Genomic DNA, 19985 nt, shown 5'->3' on the forward strand with positions numbered 1-19985 from the left:
TGATTGCTCATATTTATATGGAAGCATCTGCAGGTGGTGTAGGTTCAAATTTATTCGAATCATGATCCCCAGGGGTAGGGTGGAGCCACAATGACTTTATTGGACCTCGTCTACTAAAACTTTCGGTAAATGTTATATGCAAATCTATTACACATCTTATAAATGCTAGCATTACTAATGGTGTATTTCCATCCCGTTTAAAACAAGCAAAAGTCACTCCTATTTTCAAAAATGGCGACCACGCAGATCCAGGGAACTACAGACCCATATCCATTCTTCCAACATTATCAAAATTAGTTGAAAAACACATAGCCGATCAAATACGTAACTTTACCTCTAGCTTTGATCTTTTATTTAAATCACAATCTGGATTTCGAGAATTTCATTCATGTCAAACGGCTCTAACAAAACTAACAGATAATTGGTTACAAGCTATGGACCAAGGAAATCTAGTAGGCATAACTTTCCTTGATTTTAGCAAGGCATTTGATTTGGTAAATCATGATATCCTTATAAGTAAACTTCAATCATATCACTTTGACCAAATGGCTATTAAATGGTTTCATTCTTATCTAACCTCAAGGTCTCAGTGTGTAAAAATAGGTACATATTCCTCTGATTTCTTGCCTGTCACAGCAGGAGTGCCCCAGGGATCTATCTTAGGTCCCCTATTATTTTTATTGTATATAAATGATCTCCCTTTACATGTAAATAGAACAGATATTGATATGTTTGCTGATGATGCAACCTTACATACACATCATAAAAATGTAGAAGGTATTGAGAATGCCCTTAACTTTGATTTGTGTGAGATTGAAAATTGGTGTTCCAAAAATCAAATGGTGTTGAATACCAATAAGACAAAATGTATGCTTATGGGAACTCAACATAGAAAATCAAAGATAAATTCTCTTGAATTAAATTTATATGCTTCAAACAAATTAATTGAAAATGTTGAATCTGAAAACTTTTGGGAGTATATATTGATCATTCATTGCGCTATAATTACCATATTGACTCAGTTTGTAAATCTTTGACGTATAAATTATATACCTTACGCAGAATTAAAAAATTTCTCCCGTTACACACAAGAAAACTATTCTATAATGCCTACATTCTGCCTTCTTTAAATTATTGTCTAACTATTTGGGGTAATGCGCCAGGTGCTGGCATAGATAGGGTTTTTAAATTGCAAAAAAGGGCAGCCCGGATTATATTAGATGTGGCTTATGATGCCCCTTCACTACCATTATTTGAAAAACTTGGATGGCTTACCATATATGAGTTGATTGATTTTCATAAATATGTATTACTGTACAAAACACTTCATGGTATGGCACCTGATTATTTAAGAGACTCTTTTGAATTTATTTCTTCTAATAATTATGTTTTACGATCTGAAACCAACTATGACCTTCGTCTACCGAAATATCGAACAAATCAATTTAAAAATTCTTTTCATTATTCCGGTGTTCATTTATGGAACAAATTACCTTTGTATATACGTTTTTCACCAACTGTAAACACATTTCGTAAAAATGTGGAAAAATTTATTATAACTTGCCGCAACACTGTTTAAGTAACGTAATTCCATGTCCTAAACTTTTAATTGTACTTGTATTTTTCCATCATGTTGTATTATTTAATTAGTGTACAATGTTTTCATACATGTAATTGTATTATTATTAATATGTTTAGAGGGCCCCGAGGAAGACTAGTGCATTGCACTAATCGGGTTACCCTCTTTAAATAAAGTATTATTATTATTATTATTATTATTATTATAGGGAAAATCTTCAAAAATCTTCTCAAGAACAACAAAGCTATGATTGGTCATATTTATATGGAAACATCCTCAGATTGTGTAGATTCAAGTTTGTTCAAATCATGACCCCCTGGGGGTAGGGTAGGGCCACACAAAAAAAGTTCAAACTTGTAGGAAAAAAGGTCACAGTTAGTCAAAAAAATATGTAAGCATCCTTAGTTAGTGTAGGTTCAATTTTGTTCAAATCATACCTCCCTCCCTTTAGGGGTAATCGGGACCACTTATGCATTTAATCTTTTCAATACTAAACTGATTTTTGCTTTTTTCCTAGCCACAGTGCTCAGGTGAGCGATGTGGCCCCTGAGCCTCTTGTTTTGGCATGGTCTTCAATGACCAATGCCGAATCCTACGGGTTCATGTTTTGGGCATATCTGACTGCATGGGGATTGCTGCTTGCATATCAGTTGGATGCTTTTTGTCCTTTGTTCTCGAGAAGAATGTTTTTTAGATCCTTTTTTTTATATTGTATGAACAAACTTTACTTAGAATGGCATCATATGAACACCCCTGCTCTTCTGAAAAATATAAATAAATAAATAAATATATAAATAAATAAATAAATAAATAAATAAATAAATAAATAAATAAATAAATAAATAAATAAATAAATAGATAAATAAATAAATAGATAAATAAATAAATAAATAAATAAATAAATAAATAAGTAAATAAATCTGTCAATCAATCAATTTAAAGATAAAACTAGAACGAATAGTGATACAACGTAAAACCTCAAAAGTAATCTGACTCTAACTCAGTAGAATTTTGAAAAATGTTGCTGTCTCAGAGTCGTTATTAAAATCTTGACCCTGCTTTCTTGCCTCCAGTTGTATAGCCCCTGATCTGTACACTGTTTGGGGATGCTTGCCACATGACTAATCCGCTTGGACTTCTATTTTACAGAGCAAAAAAAAGAGACCTTACTTTTGGCTTCAGCATAGCCTGGAACTTGAGTCTACAATATCATAACTGGAAGCTTCCTTATAAAATGACACAGTGCACGTGCATGGTTATCTGTGCCTCGAAGTTGGGTGTACGTTGGAAGGGGATGCATGTATGACAACTCGATTTTAACAGTCTTGATTCCCCTTTATCCATGCAATGATGATTTGTTTGAAAACTGGTCCAGCGGTTCTCGAGAAGATTTAAATGTAAAAAGTTACCGGCATCAGCACAGACAGATAGACAAACTTCGACTGATCAAAAAAGACCACCAACATAAAGCAAGAGACATATATAATACAATAAGTATATATATATTACATATATGATTAAATATATAGCTTAATGTGATATTTATATCTCTGGGTAAGCTTATAAAAAAATCACAAGACTTGGTACTGTTTAAACTTGACCGCTTTTTATACTGCTCATGTTTTGCATTTTGTTCATGAACATTATTTATACAAAATATACACAATATGAATGCATTTCGATTTGAACATTTAACTATTAATTAGTTTTAGAAATTCTCCGACTTGTGACTGCACAATTTTTTAAGAATGATGTGAAAAATTGAGTGCTTGGAAACAGAAGGGAGATAAATCGCATGCGCGTTAAAGTAGAAAACTAAAATAGAGTTACCTCTCTTTGCCTGTAAGCTACACGCGTATCTTTCGCACCTGTCCGAAAAATTTGAAATTCTAAAAATAGTTCGCCGCCATTGAGAGAGTTGACGGTGTGTGCTCGGTCAACTTGCCGTTGACATTTTTTTCAGAAGCAAATTTTACCAAGAGGTAAAATAAAAAGCTGAGCTATGGAATCAGAATTTCCAACTGAAGCTACAGTCGAAAATCACAACGGACATTCGAAAGACGAGGACGAAGAGGTAAGAATGAAAGGTGTTTTCCAAAAAATAGATGTTTTTTAAAAAATGTACCAAGTATTGCCTGGAAGGTAATTTTTGAGTTGACAAAAATTGATGCAGAATTTACCACATGAACTAGATGTATTGAGAAAGAAGACTCGTAATAATGTGCGACCCATAACTAAAATTTTCACAAGATTTAGCCTAGTGACTTGAAAGTTGAAGTCGTTTGCAAAGTTGTTTACATAACTGGCCATATATTATTTTTGACGCATTGTTACAGTGTGTTATGTAACAGAATAGGTAAAAGCCACATTTATTGTGCCAACAATAAGGTTTATAAATGGAGTATATGACCACAACCAGAAGTTAGAACTATATTCCGATTCAGTTTTGTCTGAGCAACCCCCTAGGGATCCTCATTTATAGCCCCTAACCATGACTAAGCTATGTGTCAAAATGTAGTTTTTAACACACATTGATTAACAAGAGATAGCAGCAAATTACAGATCAAGTCAACCTCACTGTAAAGCAAAATTACTCTCATTTTTTACATGAAATTGTGGAACAAGATTAGGAAAAAATTCAGCAAAAGCGTTCTTCCACGTGAAACATTTTTGGATGGATAAGTTGATTGATATAGTGCTATGTCATGCACATAAGCAAGAAGAAAAAAAAACAAAGTTTGAAATGTTGATAAAATATTTCAAGGCATGTGCAGGAACTTAAAAATGGTGAGATTTTTCAGGTTATCCGGACGATAACTCTAGGATTCAGTCCTTAGTAAGTGACTATTCACAAAGTCCCTGCGTCACAAAATATTGTGGATCCTGTGTTTAGTTAGGAACTATAGATCCTTATAGATCTAACAAAAAAACAACAACAGCAGAGTTTTAATTCAACGAGTATAATAATATCCAGTTGTAGTTTACAAATCAAGTACAAGCTATATGTTTCCGTTTACTCTCTATCTCCCCTTATATACCATGTCTGACATCTAACGTCAGTAGGGCACCCGTTAAGGTATTAGGCTCCATAGTTAGGGCACATGTTAGGGCATTAGGCTCCATAGTTAGGGCCCCTGTTAGGGCGTTAGGCTCCATAGTTAGGGCACCTGTTAGGGCATTAGTCGGTTAGGGCACCTGTTAGGGCATTAGTCGGTTAGGGCACCTGTTAGGGCATTAGGGTCCATTGTTAGGGCATTAGGTTCCATGGTTAGGGCACCTATTAGGGCATTAGGTTCCATGGTTAGGGCACCTATTAGGGCATTAGGCTCCATGGTTAGGGCACCTGTTAGGGCATTAGTCGGTTAGGGCACCTGTTAGGGCATTAGTCGGTTAGGGCACCTGTTAGGGCATTAGTCGGTTAGGGCACCTGTTAGGGCATTAGGTTCCATGGTTAGGGCACCTATTAGGGCATTAGGCTCCATGGTTAGGGCACCTGTTAGGGCATTAGGCTCCAAGTATTAGGGCTGCTGCACCATTGTTTGGTGTCAATTAAGACACCTAACACATTTAGAACATCTGTTAGGCGCCATAATTAGGCCAAATAAAAAAATATGTGTGGTTCCGGTTACCTGACCTTCCCTATTTTATAACCCCGACCCTAAACTTTTTTTTGGCAATTTTCATATTTTTTCCGGAATTTTCCCCGATTTCCATCAATGGCTCCAGTTTAGGTTTTAGTTTCAGCAATGACGGCCTCCTTGCAAAACATAGTGCAAGTGTTTAATAGTGTTAAATCCAAAGCAAGCTAGCATTGTAAGTGTCCCCTACCAATATTGACTAGTATATTGTCACACCACATCTAAATGCCATTTGCAAAGCAGTGGTAGGTATTATTTAGAAAAAATTAAGAAAATCATTTTGTTAAAAAAAAAAAAAAAAAAAAAAATCCCTACCTACCTACCCTAATTTTTTTGGAAGTGTAACCGGAACCACACATATTTTTTTGTTTGGCCTTAGGGTACTAATCAGGCTCCAAGACTAGGGCACTAATCAGGGTCCATGGTTAGGGCCTTTCGTACAACAAAAATTCAGTTCATCTTTTATTTATAACATATTTACATGCTAAAAACAAAAACATTACATAATTGAATGCAAGAGCATGATCTTTAATTTCAGATCTTGCATATTATACTGAATACATGTAACTATGTACAACAGCATTTGAACACAGATCCTATAGCTTGCATGGTACATGAAATGCAATTGAGGTCAAACACAATTTATATGGTCAGCCACTCAGCCTGTAGCAAGGACAGTGTAAAGATAACATAATTATTAGATTGCTTGATCAGAATCTATTACTATATATGGTATTCCTGTGTGGTGCTGTGACATTTCTGTACATGCCTCAATATGTCTGTGAGTGTTCTCAGTATTGATTTTGATGAAGACCATTAATTTAGGATGAGAGCGTACCTTAATATGAAATTTATGCAAAAGCAATTTACATGATAAGAATTAGAATTAATTAGGGGTGAGGATGGAGGCCTACAGGGGGCTGAACTATGACATCTTTTTGAGAATTAATTGAAGAAATAGGAAATCATGAGTGGAACTTGTTTGCTGCATGTTTTCAGGGGGTTTTTTTTGCAGGCAACCAGTTTTTCAACATTAATTTGTTCCTCTTTTCTAAGTGTGACATAAAATTGTCAAACATCCAAATCAAACAAGATTTTTTCAAAAAGCATACATTATAATAAACCACTCACTCGAAAAGCAGGGGGTATACAGTGATGGGGGTGTCTGTACATAACACTTGGGTATCTGTATGACCATAACTCTTGGGGGGTACCAACTCTTATCTGCAACTCCTCCTATACCACTGAATAAAATTTAATGAGACTTTCAAAGAATATTTATTACATAGTGTCATTGTGCATCTCTTATTTTACATTTTCATTGCAGAGATATTGTGTCAGGATATTGTGATTTAAAAAAAATAAATATCAAAAACAAAATATCAAAAAAAAAATTCAAGGGGGAGGGGGGTGCATGCCTGGCGTGCTGGCGCTGGATCCACCTTTGCTCTCTCTCTCTCTCTCTCTCTCTATATATATATATATATGTTAAAATGCTACCTCAGAAATCGTATTAACATTTATCTGTCTCAGTCTGTTTACTTTAAGTGAAAGTGCCTTTATTTTCACTGAAAAATTCAGAAATAAAATGGCACAGCTTTCTCTGTCAAGTTTAGATCATTAAAGCTTCAGTCTTGTCAGAGACTTACAAATGTCATCTCTAAATTTGACAACAGAGAAGACACATTAAGTGTATGTCTGAACAAAAACTTCCTGTTATTAATGGATGAAATTAAAAAAAAAAAATCATGCAGCTTTCACACAATAGTTTTATTTACCATAATTTATACACATGCATATGATTTCATTCTTTATAATGATTTTGAAATCAATTCTATGCAGCCATGTTTTGTGATTTTTAAAACAGGTTATCTGAGTGTGAATATACTGCATATGGAATTCAAATTTGTTATACCTGGTAACATTGAGATGAGTCATTTCTTTTTTAACATTATCTGATTGATGACTATTTATTCCATGCGTAGGTTTTTCATTTTAAAGTGATTTAGTTGTTGCCAGTGTTAATATGTGATGAATTTCTTGAGCAAATAAATTTTGTTGATTTTTTTTTTCTTTTTGCTGCATAAGACTTTTTTAATCCACAGCATTACAAAGAGAAATGATTTCAACTATTTGAAAAATAAAAATTACTGAGCTATGTTTCAAATAATAAGTACTGAAAAATAGAGCATGAAAATGTTTGAAAGATAGATACATACATGTATTGAAACAGGGAGGGTTGAAGAAAATACTGGAGTTTATAATATGATAACTTATAAAGAATTCATTACAGTACATAACTATGTAAAGTATCTTTAACCTAGCTTAATTGTATTCTTATGTAATTTTAAAATACATTTTCAAAAAATTCACCCTCTTAACATTTTTAATTATTGATATAAAATTTATATATTTATATGCAGAATTACATGATATTTAAAAAGGGTTAGAATGTTTATCATGAGTAAATTTTGAGATTTTGAAATTTCTTGAAATCTATGAATGATTCATTGAATCAGAAATTTAGAGGAAAAAAAGCTTGCACTTATGTTGAATGTGGAAATGCTCTGCTTTTTATGTGTAATGTACTTTAATATGATTCCCAGTAAATGAAATCCATTAAACCAATTGGAATTCCCACAGCAGTAGTGCCAGGAATTGCTTCCTAATTGATGCTGCCCCTGGTTCTATTATTCTCCTAGATGATGGTTGAATTGCCAGCTTTTGTAAAATCACCGGGTGGCAGGAATCCTGCATTTCCACTTGCTTGCTTAAAAAATGCGATTGAATGTAGGATTATTTATCTTTTTTAACTGCTTTTTGAAGGGAGTTCATTTTTAGAAAAATATAGGCATTTTAAATTGAATTATGACAGTTGCATTGAAATATTGAAAAATATTGAAAAAAAATTCTCAAACTACCAGTTTTGTGAATTTAAAAAAAACAAACAAACAAACAAACAAAATAAGTTCAGTTCCATCTGAAATGTGTTTGAAAACATTAACAATTTGTGTTTTATCTTGAAGACATAAAGCTAAAATATTATGTTGGTAAACACTTCTAATGACCATAAAAATTTGTAGCAGATCTTGAACATTTTTTTAATGTCTTCAGTTTAAATAGGGATAGGATCTGGAAATTTTAAATCTCTCTTGAGATCTGTGAATGTAGTAAGCACTATAATAAAATGATCACAATTCAGTTTTGGAGAAGTCTACTATTTCCTCTGGACATCAAAATATAACCTACATCATTTCAAATTCTCTGCGTATCATATATTCATATCAAAGGGAGATAACCATTCAATTCTGATACTTGTATAGAAATCAGGGAGATCTTCAAATAAATGTTATATCAATTGCGGTGAAAGAATACTTTGAAACTATTTTAACGTTTGGGTTTGGTCGCTAGAGTGGCCAGATACTGTAGCTTAGTTCGTAGAGCAACGGACTAGTGATTCAGAAGCTTCAGGTTTGAATCCTGATTGGATCTGTTGCATTTTTTGTCCTTTCCTATCACATTTGGTGCCCTGCCATGCCCAGGGAAGGGTTGGTGTGTTCAGGAGCGAGGACCCTTAAGAAGGTAGAAATGAGGCAATGGATTGGGTTCGATAGCCAGTGGCTAGATAGCTCAGTTGCCAGAGCACCTGACTAGTGATTCCAGGGGTTGGGTTTGAATCCTGGTCTTAACTTAGTCACATTTTCTCTCCCTTGTCAGTAACAGACATATTTCTGATTGGGGATTAAAGTTAAACTATTGTACAATTACTTTGCCCTGTACTGTGCATTGTTTTCACTTGATTAAAAATAGAGGAAAAATTGAATCCTCTGTCATGAGTAGTTGGAAGACTTTTGACTCTTTGAATATTTCTACCAATATTTTGACTTGGAGGGTTTTTTTTTTCAATAAATGAGATGAAGTAAGCCTGATATTTTGATTGTAGGAAAACAATATTTGCAGCAACTTAACTCGGTGAAATCTACCCAATTTTTCCCTGCTAACACTCAGTCTTACGTTAATAATGCAGTTTACATCATTGTTCCATGTGACCTAAATGTGAGCATGTCACTGTTAACTGAAAACCCAAACTATTGATAATTTTGTAATAGTCACAACTATATTTGTAAATTAGTGACTTGACAAGACATACATATATAATAATTTTTAAAAAAGTTCTGTAAGAATTCTTAAATAGAAATAGCTTCAGATTGGAGGCAAATCAGACATTGCATGTTTCCGTTATTCTGTTTATATAATGGTGATTCCCACTTTTTCCTGTCTAGTCGACATCAAGAGATGTGAGAACGAAAAATACATTGCCGATTTGTCTTCAGCCATTATCATTGATAAAAGCCTTTTGCTGTTTCTGACTTGTTCAGCATTGCTGCTAAGTGAAACATAAAAACTTTGGAGATTTTGTGACTAAATCTGTATGGATATTGACATCTGCTGATTAAAAGGCCATTGTCCCATAATTTCCCCATTACATTTAATAAATTAAGCTGAAAATGATCTTGGGCTATAATATATGCAGAATAAGTCTCCCTTATATATGTAATTGTTACTGAGTCACTCAAGTCTTGAACAAAATTATTGTCTTTTCCTTAGATCTGTCAGGTGTTCTTTTGCCTCCCCTTGGGTTGTTTTCATGTGGGTTCCACTGGAATTTTTGCTTTCTTAGTGTCACACTTGTGGCTTCACTGATCAGTGACCTGTATGGGGATGTCTGCAAGCCCAAAGGTCTTCACAAGTATTCCTGGGACTGTTGAGTGGGCTATTCCACCATTCAGAGGCCATTCTCTAATTAAAGAAACACTAGCTGCTATTTGCAGCTATGTCAATACCTCTGACAATGGTGACTGCTAAAGAAAAAAAACTATCAGATTGTAAGACTACTATCCATTTGGTGTGTGTTTTTTATACTTCGACAAAAATTGTTGTTGAAAATACTTATAGAAAAAGTCTGTGATTGATATTTTTTGGTCTTCAATTTTTTTTTTAAAAATTGTGATTAGAGTTCAATTCCCCTTCCTGTCCATAAACTTTTTGAACATTTTATCTTCTACAGAATTTTTGGACAAGCATAAAATTCTTACACCTGAATCAAGGATCTCTTAGCAGGGACAATTTTGCTGAGAGATAAGGATAACATATTTTGTGTAGGACATAAATTTGTAATAGAGAAATATGTGAGCTGTTAGATAAATTATATATTTAGGAAATCTTAAGATTCATTGGCCTCTTGCTTAAGCATATTACAGGAAAGAAAGATTTTGCTTGTTTTTACCATGGACATCTAGTAGACAACTTTATTTGTTATGGTGATGAGCAAAGAGCCAGTTTATTGAATTTATGATATCCAAGAATCATGGCTCCAGGATCCAGGCACCAAAATGGGGATAACTTTAGCGTATACAAAGTTTTCCTTATTCCTAGATATGATGTATAAACTGTTTGTACGATGATCATGCAGGGTTCTCCATAAGGGGTTTTACTACCCATTTATCAGTTTTAGTCATATTTAAATAAAATTCATACAACAGGCAACATCAATTCTGTATATCAGTTTTTGAATAATGTTGCCATGGTTACTCTATCACTGAAATTTTTTTTGAAATTCCTTCAAAATGTTCCTATAGTTTTGGGCCAATTTTTGTACACATTTCTAAAGTAAGATACATAATCTTTTTTTATTTTTTAGCTTTAAAAATTATTGGTTATTTCAACTTTTTGTGTTGCAGTGGTTAGGTTTTGTGAAACCAATCATTGATTAATGAAGGTTAGGAAGTCTAATATACACATTCGTGTTTTCAGTCACATTTCACCTTCGCCCAGCTTCCTCCATGGTTAAATTTTCAAATGTGGAGAACGCTGATCATGATTAAAAATCTCACCACCAGAAATGCAAATTTTACATAACTCATCCCTAAAGGTGGTTTTAAGCTGGTTAGTAAAAGTGCATTTTGATAAACCTTGAACATCTACATTGTAAAACAAAATCCAGGTCTATGGATTGTTGATGCCTGTGTCTTTGTCTGTTAACAAAACAAGTTTGTTTAGCTGTTTGATTGGCTCTGCTGTGGTTGACTAATAGTTTTATAAATCAGAATGAGTTGCTAGAAATATGCTATTGTTGTTGACTTTGGCCTTGAAGTTAAAAACAAATATCTTTGTTGAAATGACATCTTTTCCTCTTTTTCTTCTGACCTCACAGTTGGTTAAATCAGAATATATTTAAGCTGACCTTACCTTGACCTTTGACCTTGAAGTTAGTAAAAAAAATATTGTTGAGGAGGATGACCCACTCTGATCATTGTATTCTAAATTCAAATATGTAGTTAGCGCCCCACATCAAAATATGGGTGCCCTACATAGTAACCAAGGAGTTCATTTATCTGCCTGTTCAATACCAACTTTTATTGATGAAATAACTGGAGTACTTTTCTTTCTACAGACTTCATATTCACTAATAAGGTTGAGGATGGTTATTTTTTTATCACTTGGTCAAAGGTCAAGGTCAGAAGTGAACTTATAGTTAAATTTAACATTTCACATTTATATGATAGCCAACAGAATTCATACTTACACATGGGTGGAGAGGTGATGGATAGACAAAGAAGAATTTAATCACTTGGTCAAAGATCAAGGCCAAAGCTAGGGATTATTGATATGATCATGATGATGCTTTAGCTTGGACAACAAAACATGAAAATAAGCAAACAAAAGAAAAATAATAAAACCAAAATTAACAGAAAAGCAATACATTTAAAAAAATTAGTTTGGATGTTTTTCCGTATTTGAAACCATTCAGGTTTCATATGTAATAATTAGTTAAATAATGCTTAGAGGAAAATATCTATAAATTTGGGGTCAAGATCAAAGGTCAAGATTATTGATGTAATATTGTGATGCAATAACTTTCTCATTTTGTAATATGTAAATATCATACTATATGATATAGATTAGATGGAGAATAGTTAAAAGAAGCTATTTATAGATTTGGGGGTAATTCATCAAAGGTCAAAGGTTACGGATTGAAATTATTGACATAACCATTGGGATACCCTTATCACCTGCATATGGGGTTTATGTCTCTCAGTTGATTTGATATGGAAGAGCATGCTCTACGTATGAACAATTTCTAAAATGAGGTAAGCTATTGACGAACAAGTTGATGAAACAAGGATATCAACAGTCTCATTTGAAGTCATCATTTTCGCAAGTTTTATGGTCAATACAATGACCTTGTCAACACATACAACCTAACATTGAGTCAAATGCTGAATGACGTTTTTCATACTAATTGTTAGGCCATTATTTATACACTGAACTGTCTATGGATTTTTCTGGTTTTTTTTTTTTTTTTTTGATCATGAAAAGGAGCACATGGCAGTTGGCAGGGGATGCTCACTCCTCAACGGCACCTGATCCCACCTGTAAATTTTGAGCTCTGCTCCAAATTTATATTGTTTCATATAATAATTTTGCCGATATATAGAATACTATAGAAAGCATAGCTACTATATGCTTGTGCCCCCTCAATAATAATATCTGATAACCTTTTTTTTTCCTTTGCTTGTCAAGGAATTTTGGTAGATTATAGTGCCCCCCCCCAACTGAAAATGTATGATTGTGCCCCCCTCAAAGTGAAATGGCTTCCTACAGGCCTGAAAACACTGTCACATTAGTAATGGCTGTGGTTTTGAAGTTGCATGTATGTGGTAAAATTGTCAGTGGTTTTACCATGGCTGAAGAGTTTTGCGTCTTTTCATCCCCACAGGGATATTGGTATGAAAAGACACTGTAGAATAGATGTTGGCACATTTATTTATTGTGATAACAAAATGTTAATTTTACTGTCTAACCTTTTTTTTATTGCACAGCATGCTCCAAAATGTCTTTATAACAGCCTTTCTTAAAAAGTAATCTTCTGTAATGTTTCTGTATTGAATCGATTTGTAAATTCCCAGAAGGCATTGTAGTGAGAAGAAGATGCGGACACTGCAGTTTAATGTGTTCATTAAATGCCTATTGTAAGATTGTAGCCCAATCTGGACACTTCTGTAAAAGGAGCTGAAAAATAACTGATAAAAAATAGATTTTTTTTTTCTCCATCAACAATTTCGTTTGATGTGGGAGAATTCTATCCCCAATTATATGTCACTTTTTTTTTTTTTTTGCTTAACAATAAATACTGGTTTAGTATTGCATTTAGCCTTGAAACAAATTTGGATTTGAGCATGGATCCATGAATCGTATGATAGATTTAATGATTGAGACTGTCCCCCTAAGTCATGTATTACAATCATCTCCCGTGATATGAAAGGCCCTAGAGCCATCAAAAGAAAGTATCCGACTTTTTGCAGTGTTTGACGGAACTTAATCCTCCTCGTTTCATTTGCTGTAGACTAGGGGTTAGTAATGGTGATGTGAAAATCTATAATTTTGATTTGAGACTGATGAACTATAAGCAGCATGTTCAGAGAGTCTAACAGCTTTGTGTTCTTGTAGCTTATTTAAACAGATCAAGGTAATGGTCCCGTTCAGAAAAAAATCTCAAGAGAACTGCCATCTAGGAAAAGTATTTAACAAAGATCTCTGGTAACTAAATATCCATGTTTCCCAAAGCTCATATGATTCAAAGAACTCATATGAGTTGGAAATATTTTCTGATCATACTTTTCTGTAAAATACTCAAATCTAATAGGTCATTAAAATTTTAAAAATCATAACTAGATAAACCTCGGAGTCCATAAATACCATCAAATTACAGTTAAGAATACATCACACAAACAAAAGGTTTGATGCATGGAATGATCAATATTTTTTGACTGATTTTGAATAGAAATGACTTGAATAATAGACTTCAAAAATATATAAAAAAAAAAAAAGAAAAGAAATCAAGATTGATTTCTTTTGTGTTCAAATACTGTATGTGTACTTAATAAAGCGGGCTTCATATTTTAGCGGCTTTGGCACAGACAACGATGCGCTAATTCATGAATACCACTAAGAAATCGTTAATACATACAAAATACGGCACGGACATGTATAGGGCTAATTCATGATTTCACCAACAACTCCATACCCAGTGATTGCGCTAAAATTTTGAATACGCAAATTTATGTACACATACATTTGTGACTTTATGTCATTTTCTATATATATATTAAATTTATACAAATTTTTGCATACATCTTATTTTTCATTAATACACAACAAAATTTCTACTTTTTTTAAGTATTAAGGATAAAGTTTACTTCGTTAAAGTGCAAGTATATGTGTCAATCAAATGTGTCCCGAAATTTGTAGTTTTAATAATTTCCAGATAAAAGAAGTTTCTGAACATGTTTTTATTATATTTATATTATTATATTTATTATTAGACAGAAAATTTTAGAAAATATTAACTTCAAATCTGTGTCCTAGCCCCATTAAAACCATATCTGGTTAAATTTTTGTAAAAATCCATATACTTTTATCCTTATAAACTGACAAGTTAAAAACTTACAAAGTGGCTTCCATGAATTTGAGGTGTATTATTTGTTCTGATTGTTTTGTGAAATATGCCTGAAAATTATAAGTAATATGAGGAAGGTTTTTGAACCACAGCAACAAAATACATGTATCAGAAAAATGCTCTTATTAATACTTGACCACTTTTATCCTGGCAGTGTGTGAAAAATTCCATTAAAAGCCTCAGCATATTTTTAAAAAGTATTGCATGAAACATATCATAAATGTATAAATGTTTGAAATAAATGAGAAACTTTTTTAGTAGCAAGACACATAGACATGACAAGTATTAATTGATCTGCATGGTTTCTTGGCAGTTGTAATTATTCCTCTTTAAATGATCAGACCCTGTTTTTAGTTAACTGCCAAACATTTTTCTCTCACCGTTTTTCAGAATCAGCGGTATGCAATGTACTGCTGCTCAACACCTCAAGGATCACAGCGTTAATTTCTGTAGAAAGCTTATAATTTGTAAATCTGATTAAGTGGAATGCTTCATTTCGTATAGATAGAGAGAATGTTCCAGTAGCGATCATATTTACGAATTTCACAGTGAGAAGAAGCATATGATTATCCTGCATAATTCAAATAAATTCTGCAATGGTGTTTAGAATGTAAATTATTAATGATCATTGTATTAATTTAAATGATCGGGAAAATATTACAACATTGATTTTTTTTCCTCTTGGACATGTCAAAGAGACCGTCATTTGAAACCTGTCACATTGATCGGGGACACTATCACATTTAAGTCAATATGTACGGAGATGCTGGAGTGCCGGGGGTCTGTGGTGAACTAACGAGGGACACACTATTGCTAGCACCACTCAGCAAGGGATCTATTACTGTGATAGATTTTTTTTTCTTCTTTTCATGCTTAAATCCTCGGCAATTTTCTGACTTGTAACAAGTTCTCTCATTTGTTTTTTGTTGTTCTAAAACAATGAACAAGCAGAAAAGTGCTTTTTTTTCATGTGGAGCTAGTTTTGAGGTTGCCTTTATAAATTGATCATATGATTAAGGCATTGGGATCCTGGGTTCTGATTTCCTGCATTATGCCTCAGCTTCACCCTTTGAAATGGGATCAGCAGACTTAATAAACTGTTAACGCAATTGTGGTCACCAGAGTTTTGAATTATAGAATTTTGTTCTGTCACTCCATGGAAATCAGAACAGCTGATATTTTCTGTGCTGCAGCAAAGTAAGGGATTTCGCATTTCTGTTTTCTGAGATGGTGAAGTGAAAGAAACGAAGTCTGACATTGAGGAAATATTGGCTTTTAAGAGCTTGATATGCAGGGATTATATTGTGTCAGACGTGTCAAGTATTTTGAAAGAATGTTTATTCATTACCCCGGTGATGGGCAGATTTTTTACCAATTAAACTTCTTGGAAGACGGCAGTCCAAACTAACACTGAAAAACGATTGGGGATGTTGCAGTAATCAAGTTAAGGACCTGAACTGAAGACATGGCGAATTTTTTTACGTCTGCTTCAACAAACTTTGTTTTGGATCATCAGTTGTCAACACGGAGACTGTCAACTTCTTCACATCATGTGGAATTTCGAAACATGCCTCGGCGTCTTTCAGCACATGTTGAATTCAGAGATCTGCCATGCTCTCACATTGATGGCCATCTTCAACCACCACCACACCTGTACCACCGCCGGCGGTCATCTGATGTATCACATGACCGTCACCACCATCATCACAAAGAGGTACACAAGTTAAAATAGTTGATGTTATTATGCATAGGTTATGAATTGACAAATGATTGGCCACATGCATGAAGAGTTTAGTGATTTTTAGTTCATTTTTCTCCAATTGCAGTATTTTTTAATGTGAAATTCAGTATCTGACTATCTGTGCAGAAAGAGAACATAGAAGTTTTATTACAATAGTGAAGTGAAAATTTTCATTAAAAAGAAAGTAATTAAGTGTAGTTTTAAAATGTGCCAATCACAGTTTAATAAGTAATTTGTTGCTTACTCTTTTAAAAGTTGTTATCCAATGAATTTCAAATTTGGCAATGGAAGGTAACTTTAAGGATCAAATTATAATTAGGAAATGTGTTAGAAATGGATTCAGGAAGTTCAAAATTAAGTTATGCTTGTGTTAGGCAGACAGCACAGCTTATGTCATTCATTAACAGAAAATGTTGTCTAATAAAAAAATACTCTCCATGATGGATTATTTATCAACGTTTGATGCATTTCAGCTTTGAAATTTCACTGATGCACTCATTAAATAAATATTTACCAATTTCTTATGAAAGAAAGATAACATGGAATGGAAAAGTTGATGTGGTACATCAACTCTGGTAAATAAAAGAAAATATATGTTGTATTTTTAAGTATATAATTTTACCACATTGGTTCATCTATAATGTGTTAATTAATACTTTATGCGTTAATTAATACTTAAAGAATGCACACATTTAAGAAAGGGCAGGGATGTCACATTTGAAATTTCATAATTGATTACAGTTTAAGAATTTTTTTTTGGGGGGGGGGGGATTGAAGTTAATTTAAAAAAAAAACCTTAAAACTGAGTTATTTAGAAAGAAAAAACCTTCAGTTTTTTTCCCCATCTCTCAATTGATAAGGGAATGAAATACCTTCTAGTTTGTTTTTTTAAAACTGCATTGGCTAAAAAATCTGAGGTATTTCAAAAGTATGCTATGTAATGAATGCATAGGGGAATGTAAAATTAAAGAATGTGAGGGCAAAACGAAAAGTTCTTTTAAAAAAACTATAAACTCTACACAAGGTACAATAACTGGGGAAATATATCTAATACAAATATCATGCATGGATGATATGTAAGAATACAGAGAATGCAATTACTTGAGAATAAAATAAGAATGCTGTGTATTTTCTCTATAGTTGTCAAGCAACATTTTAAAATGTAAGGATTTGTAACAAACATATTTTTCATATGCAAGTGTATATATACCTTAACCATGACATATTATAAACACATGAATTGAAATAGGGAAACCATCCATTTATTTAATTGAGGTTATAAGACTAAAATTTGATGAATTATAACAGAACTTTTTGTCATCAGTCAGGTGGGTTAATTATATGATATTTATTGTTAAAAAGTTGTTAATTATAATCCAAATTGTAATCAACTAAATCATTTGATTGTCAATACATTAATTATACTGCAGTCAAATTGTAGTTTTGCAATAAAGAAAATTCAGACAATGTATATAACCTCAAATAAATGAAAAGCATTAGATTAAACCCACAATATCTAGCCAAAAAGTTCTTGATTCGCTGATGTTTTAATAGTGTTGCTGACAGGCTAAGATAAATGATGCAGCCTTAAAACAGATCGCAGTTGCCTCATCATCCATTTACAAATATGGATTACTTTTTTTCCCGAAGAATTCAGAGTCATTGTGAAGGAATCATGATTATTTCAAATGATGTAACTTATAGGAAGTGTTCATATTCTCCCCCCTCAGGGAATTTATTTGGTATTGATTTTTTTACAGTTTACACAGAGAAATGTGATGGGTGACAGTTTAAATTGTTTTGCAATTTTTGAAATAAGAATTTATTTGCCCAGTGCAATAGAAATGACATTGTTTCCTTAGAAACAGTATAATATGCCTGTAAATTATGGCATGCAGATAATAACTTATTTATCACTCTGATAATAAGACCATATTACACATGATAGTATCAGAGCTTATTTGGAAGCTGATTCATATACTGCAGAAAGGCAAAAGTAAAAATCAGATTGATTCATTGATTTATTTTGCTTTTTTTGTGACTATTAATACCACTTTAAAACTCCTACCCTAATTTGTGTCTTGATTAATGTGTGTCTATTGATTAACTAGGGCAGTTAAAGGGTCGTGTGGCGGTATTTTATATGTGTCTACATCCGACATTCTTTAGTCCTGACAAAAGTCATAATGTCATTGATCCCTCGCAATTCTCCAGGGCTGAATATTGTCATGATGTCTACGCATTTAAAAATTCTGTCCATGTTTAGGATACATTTGTCAATAGTGGGAATAGATGGGGAGAGGATGTGGCAGTGAGATTTCATGCGTAATTTACATTTAGTAGTCTGTCGTCTGCAGATGAAACCAGCAACTCTTTTTTTATTGCAAACAGTGCATACATGCTAGAATCTCTCAGTTTGTTTAGTCTTTGCGTGCTTGCTTAAAAAATTGTGATGTATTTGAAAAGACGTCTTCTCATTTGATAGGGAAATTATATTTAGTCAAGGTAGAAAATGTTCCATTTCTTAGATAAGAATAAAAAATGGCTCCACTCTGGGAAGTAGTACAAACAATAAAATATTATGCTTATTTTTTTTGGGGGGGGGGTGCATGTGGGAGAAGGGGTGGTAAGGGTTATACATTGTAATAATTCTTTGTAGTTCAAAACTGGGTAGATTTTTGTAAAGGTGTAAATTTTTTGATATGATCCCCCCCCCCTTCCTTTTATGTTGGAAAAATGGTCCATTTGATAGTATACTAGTCAGTAAGTAATTACTTTGTTCAAATATTTGACAATTTGATCATTAAATGAAAGGTAAAAATTAATTTTTTTGCTGTTAATTTTTGCAATTCTAATTTGCAATACCAAAAGTTAAAGATTTTAATATTTAAATAGAACATACATTAACTCAAGTTTCTGCAAAAAATGGACAACCACTGAAACTACCCATTATATTCTATACATTAAAAGCTTGCTCAATCCTGATTTTGCAATTGGCATGTTAAGCATTGAGGCAAAATGTTTTAGGCCCAACTATTACTCTAGTCAGATATAATGTTTCTAAAAAATGTTGACTGATTATGGTGAAATTTCTGAGAACCATTGATAACTGGTTCAGATAAGTTTTGCTATATGTTTACCCATGTGTATATTTTTATTAGTTTTGAAACCAACATTTAACATTTTGATGTGTATACAGTGCAAATTTGATGTGGTATGCCCTTGTGTATGATCAATAATGATATACTATTCAGAGAAAATATAGATCTATCATTGTACTTGACATATGGACCTTTTATAAAACAATTTGATATTGGCAATGTCTGGACCATAATGTATTGCATTAACTTATGCCAGTCTATCACTGTATTTCTGAAAACTTTCCTAAAGCACTGTTGATTTCAATTAATACCTTTCATACCAAGAGAAATAACTCCTTTATTTTTCTGGCACATTTTATGGAAAGAAAACCCAAGATGAGTTTCCTCCCTTCACTCATTCATTGAA

The 19985-nt window shown here is 33.0% G+C and overlaps 2 protein-coding genes across 2 annotated transcripts in view; one reads left to right on the forward strand and one right to left on the reverse strand.

Annotated features, from left to right (window-relative positions):
• The window catches only part of LOC133190276 (coiled-coil domain-containing protein 96-like), a 266577-nt gene that overhangs the window by 207089 nt on the left and 39503 nt on the right, over nt 1-19985 (reverse strand). The gene's annotated exons all lie outside the window — the stretch shown is intronic.
• Nucleotides 3567-19985, forward strand: part of LOC133190274 (ankyrin-2-like) — a 103559-nt gene continuing 87140 nt past the window's right edge. The window contains exon 1 of the mRNA XM_061325793.1: nt 3567-3653. Coding sequence (XP_061181777.1) covers nt 3582-3653 — 72 coding nt within the window. The 5' untranslated portion in view covers nt 3567-3581. The remainder of the gene's footprint in view (nt 3654-19985) is intronic.

The sequence above is a fragment of the Saccostrea echinata genome, unplaced genomic scaffold (assembly GCF_033153115.1).
Source record: "Saccostrea echinata isolate AGI-Se365-2 ecotype Australia unplaced genomic scaffold, CSIRO_AGI_Sech_v1 ptg000022l, whole genome shotgun sequence".
NCBI lineage: Eukaryota > Metazoa > Mollusca > Bivalvia > Ostreida > Ostreidae > Saccostrea > Saccostrea echinata.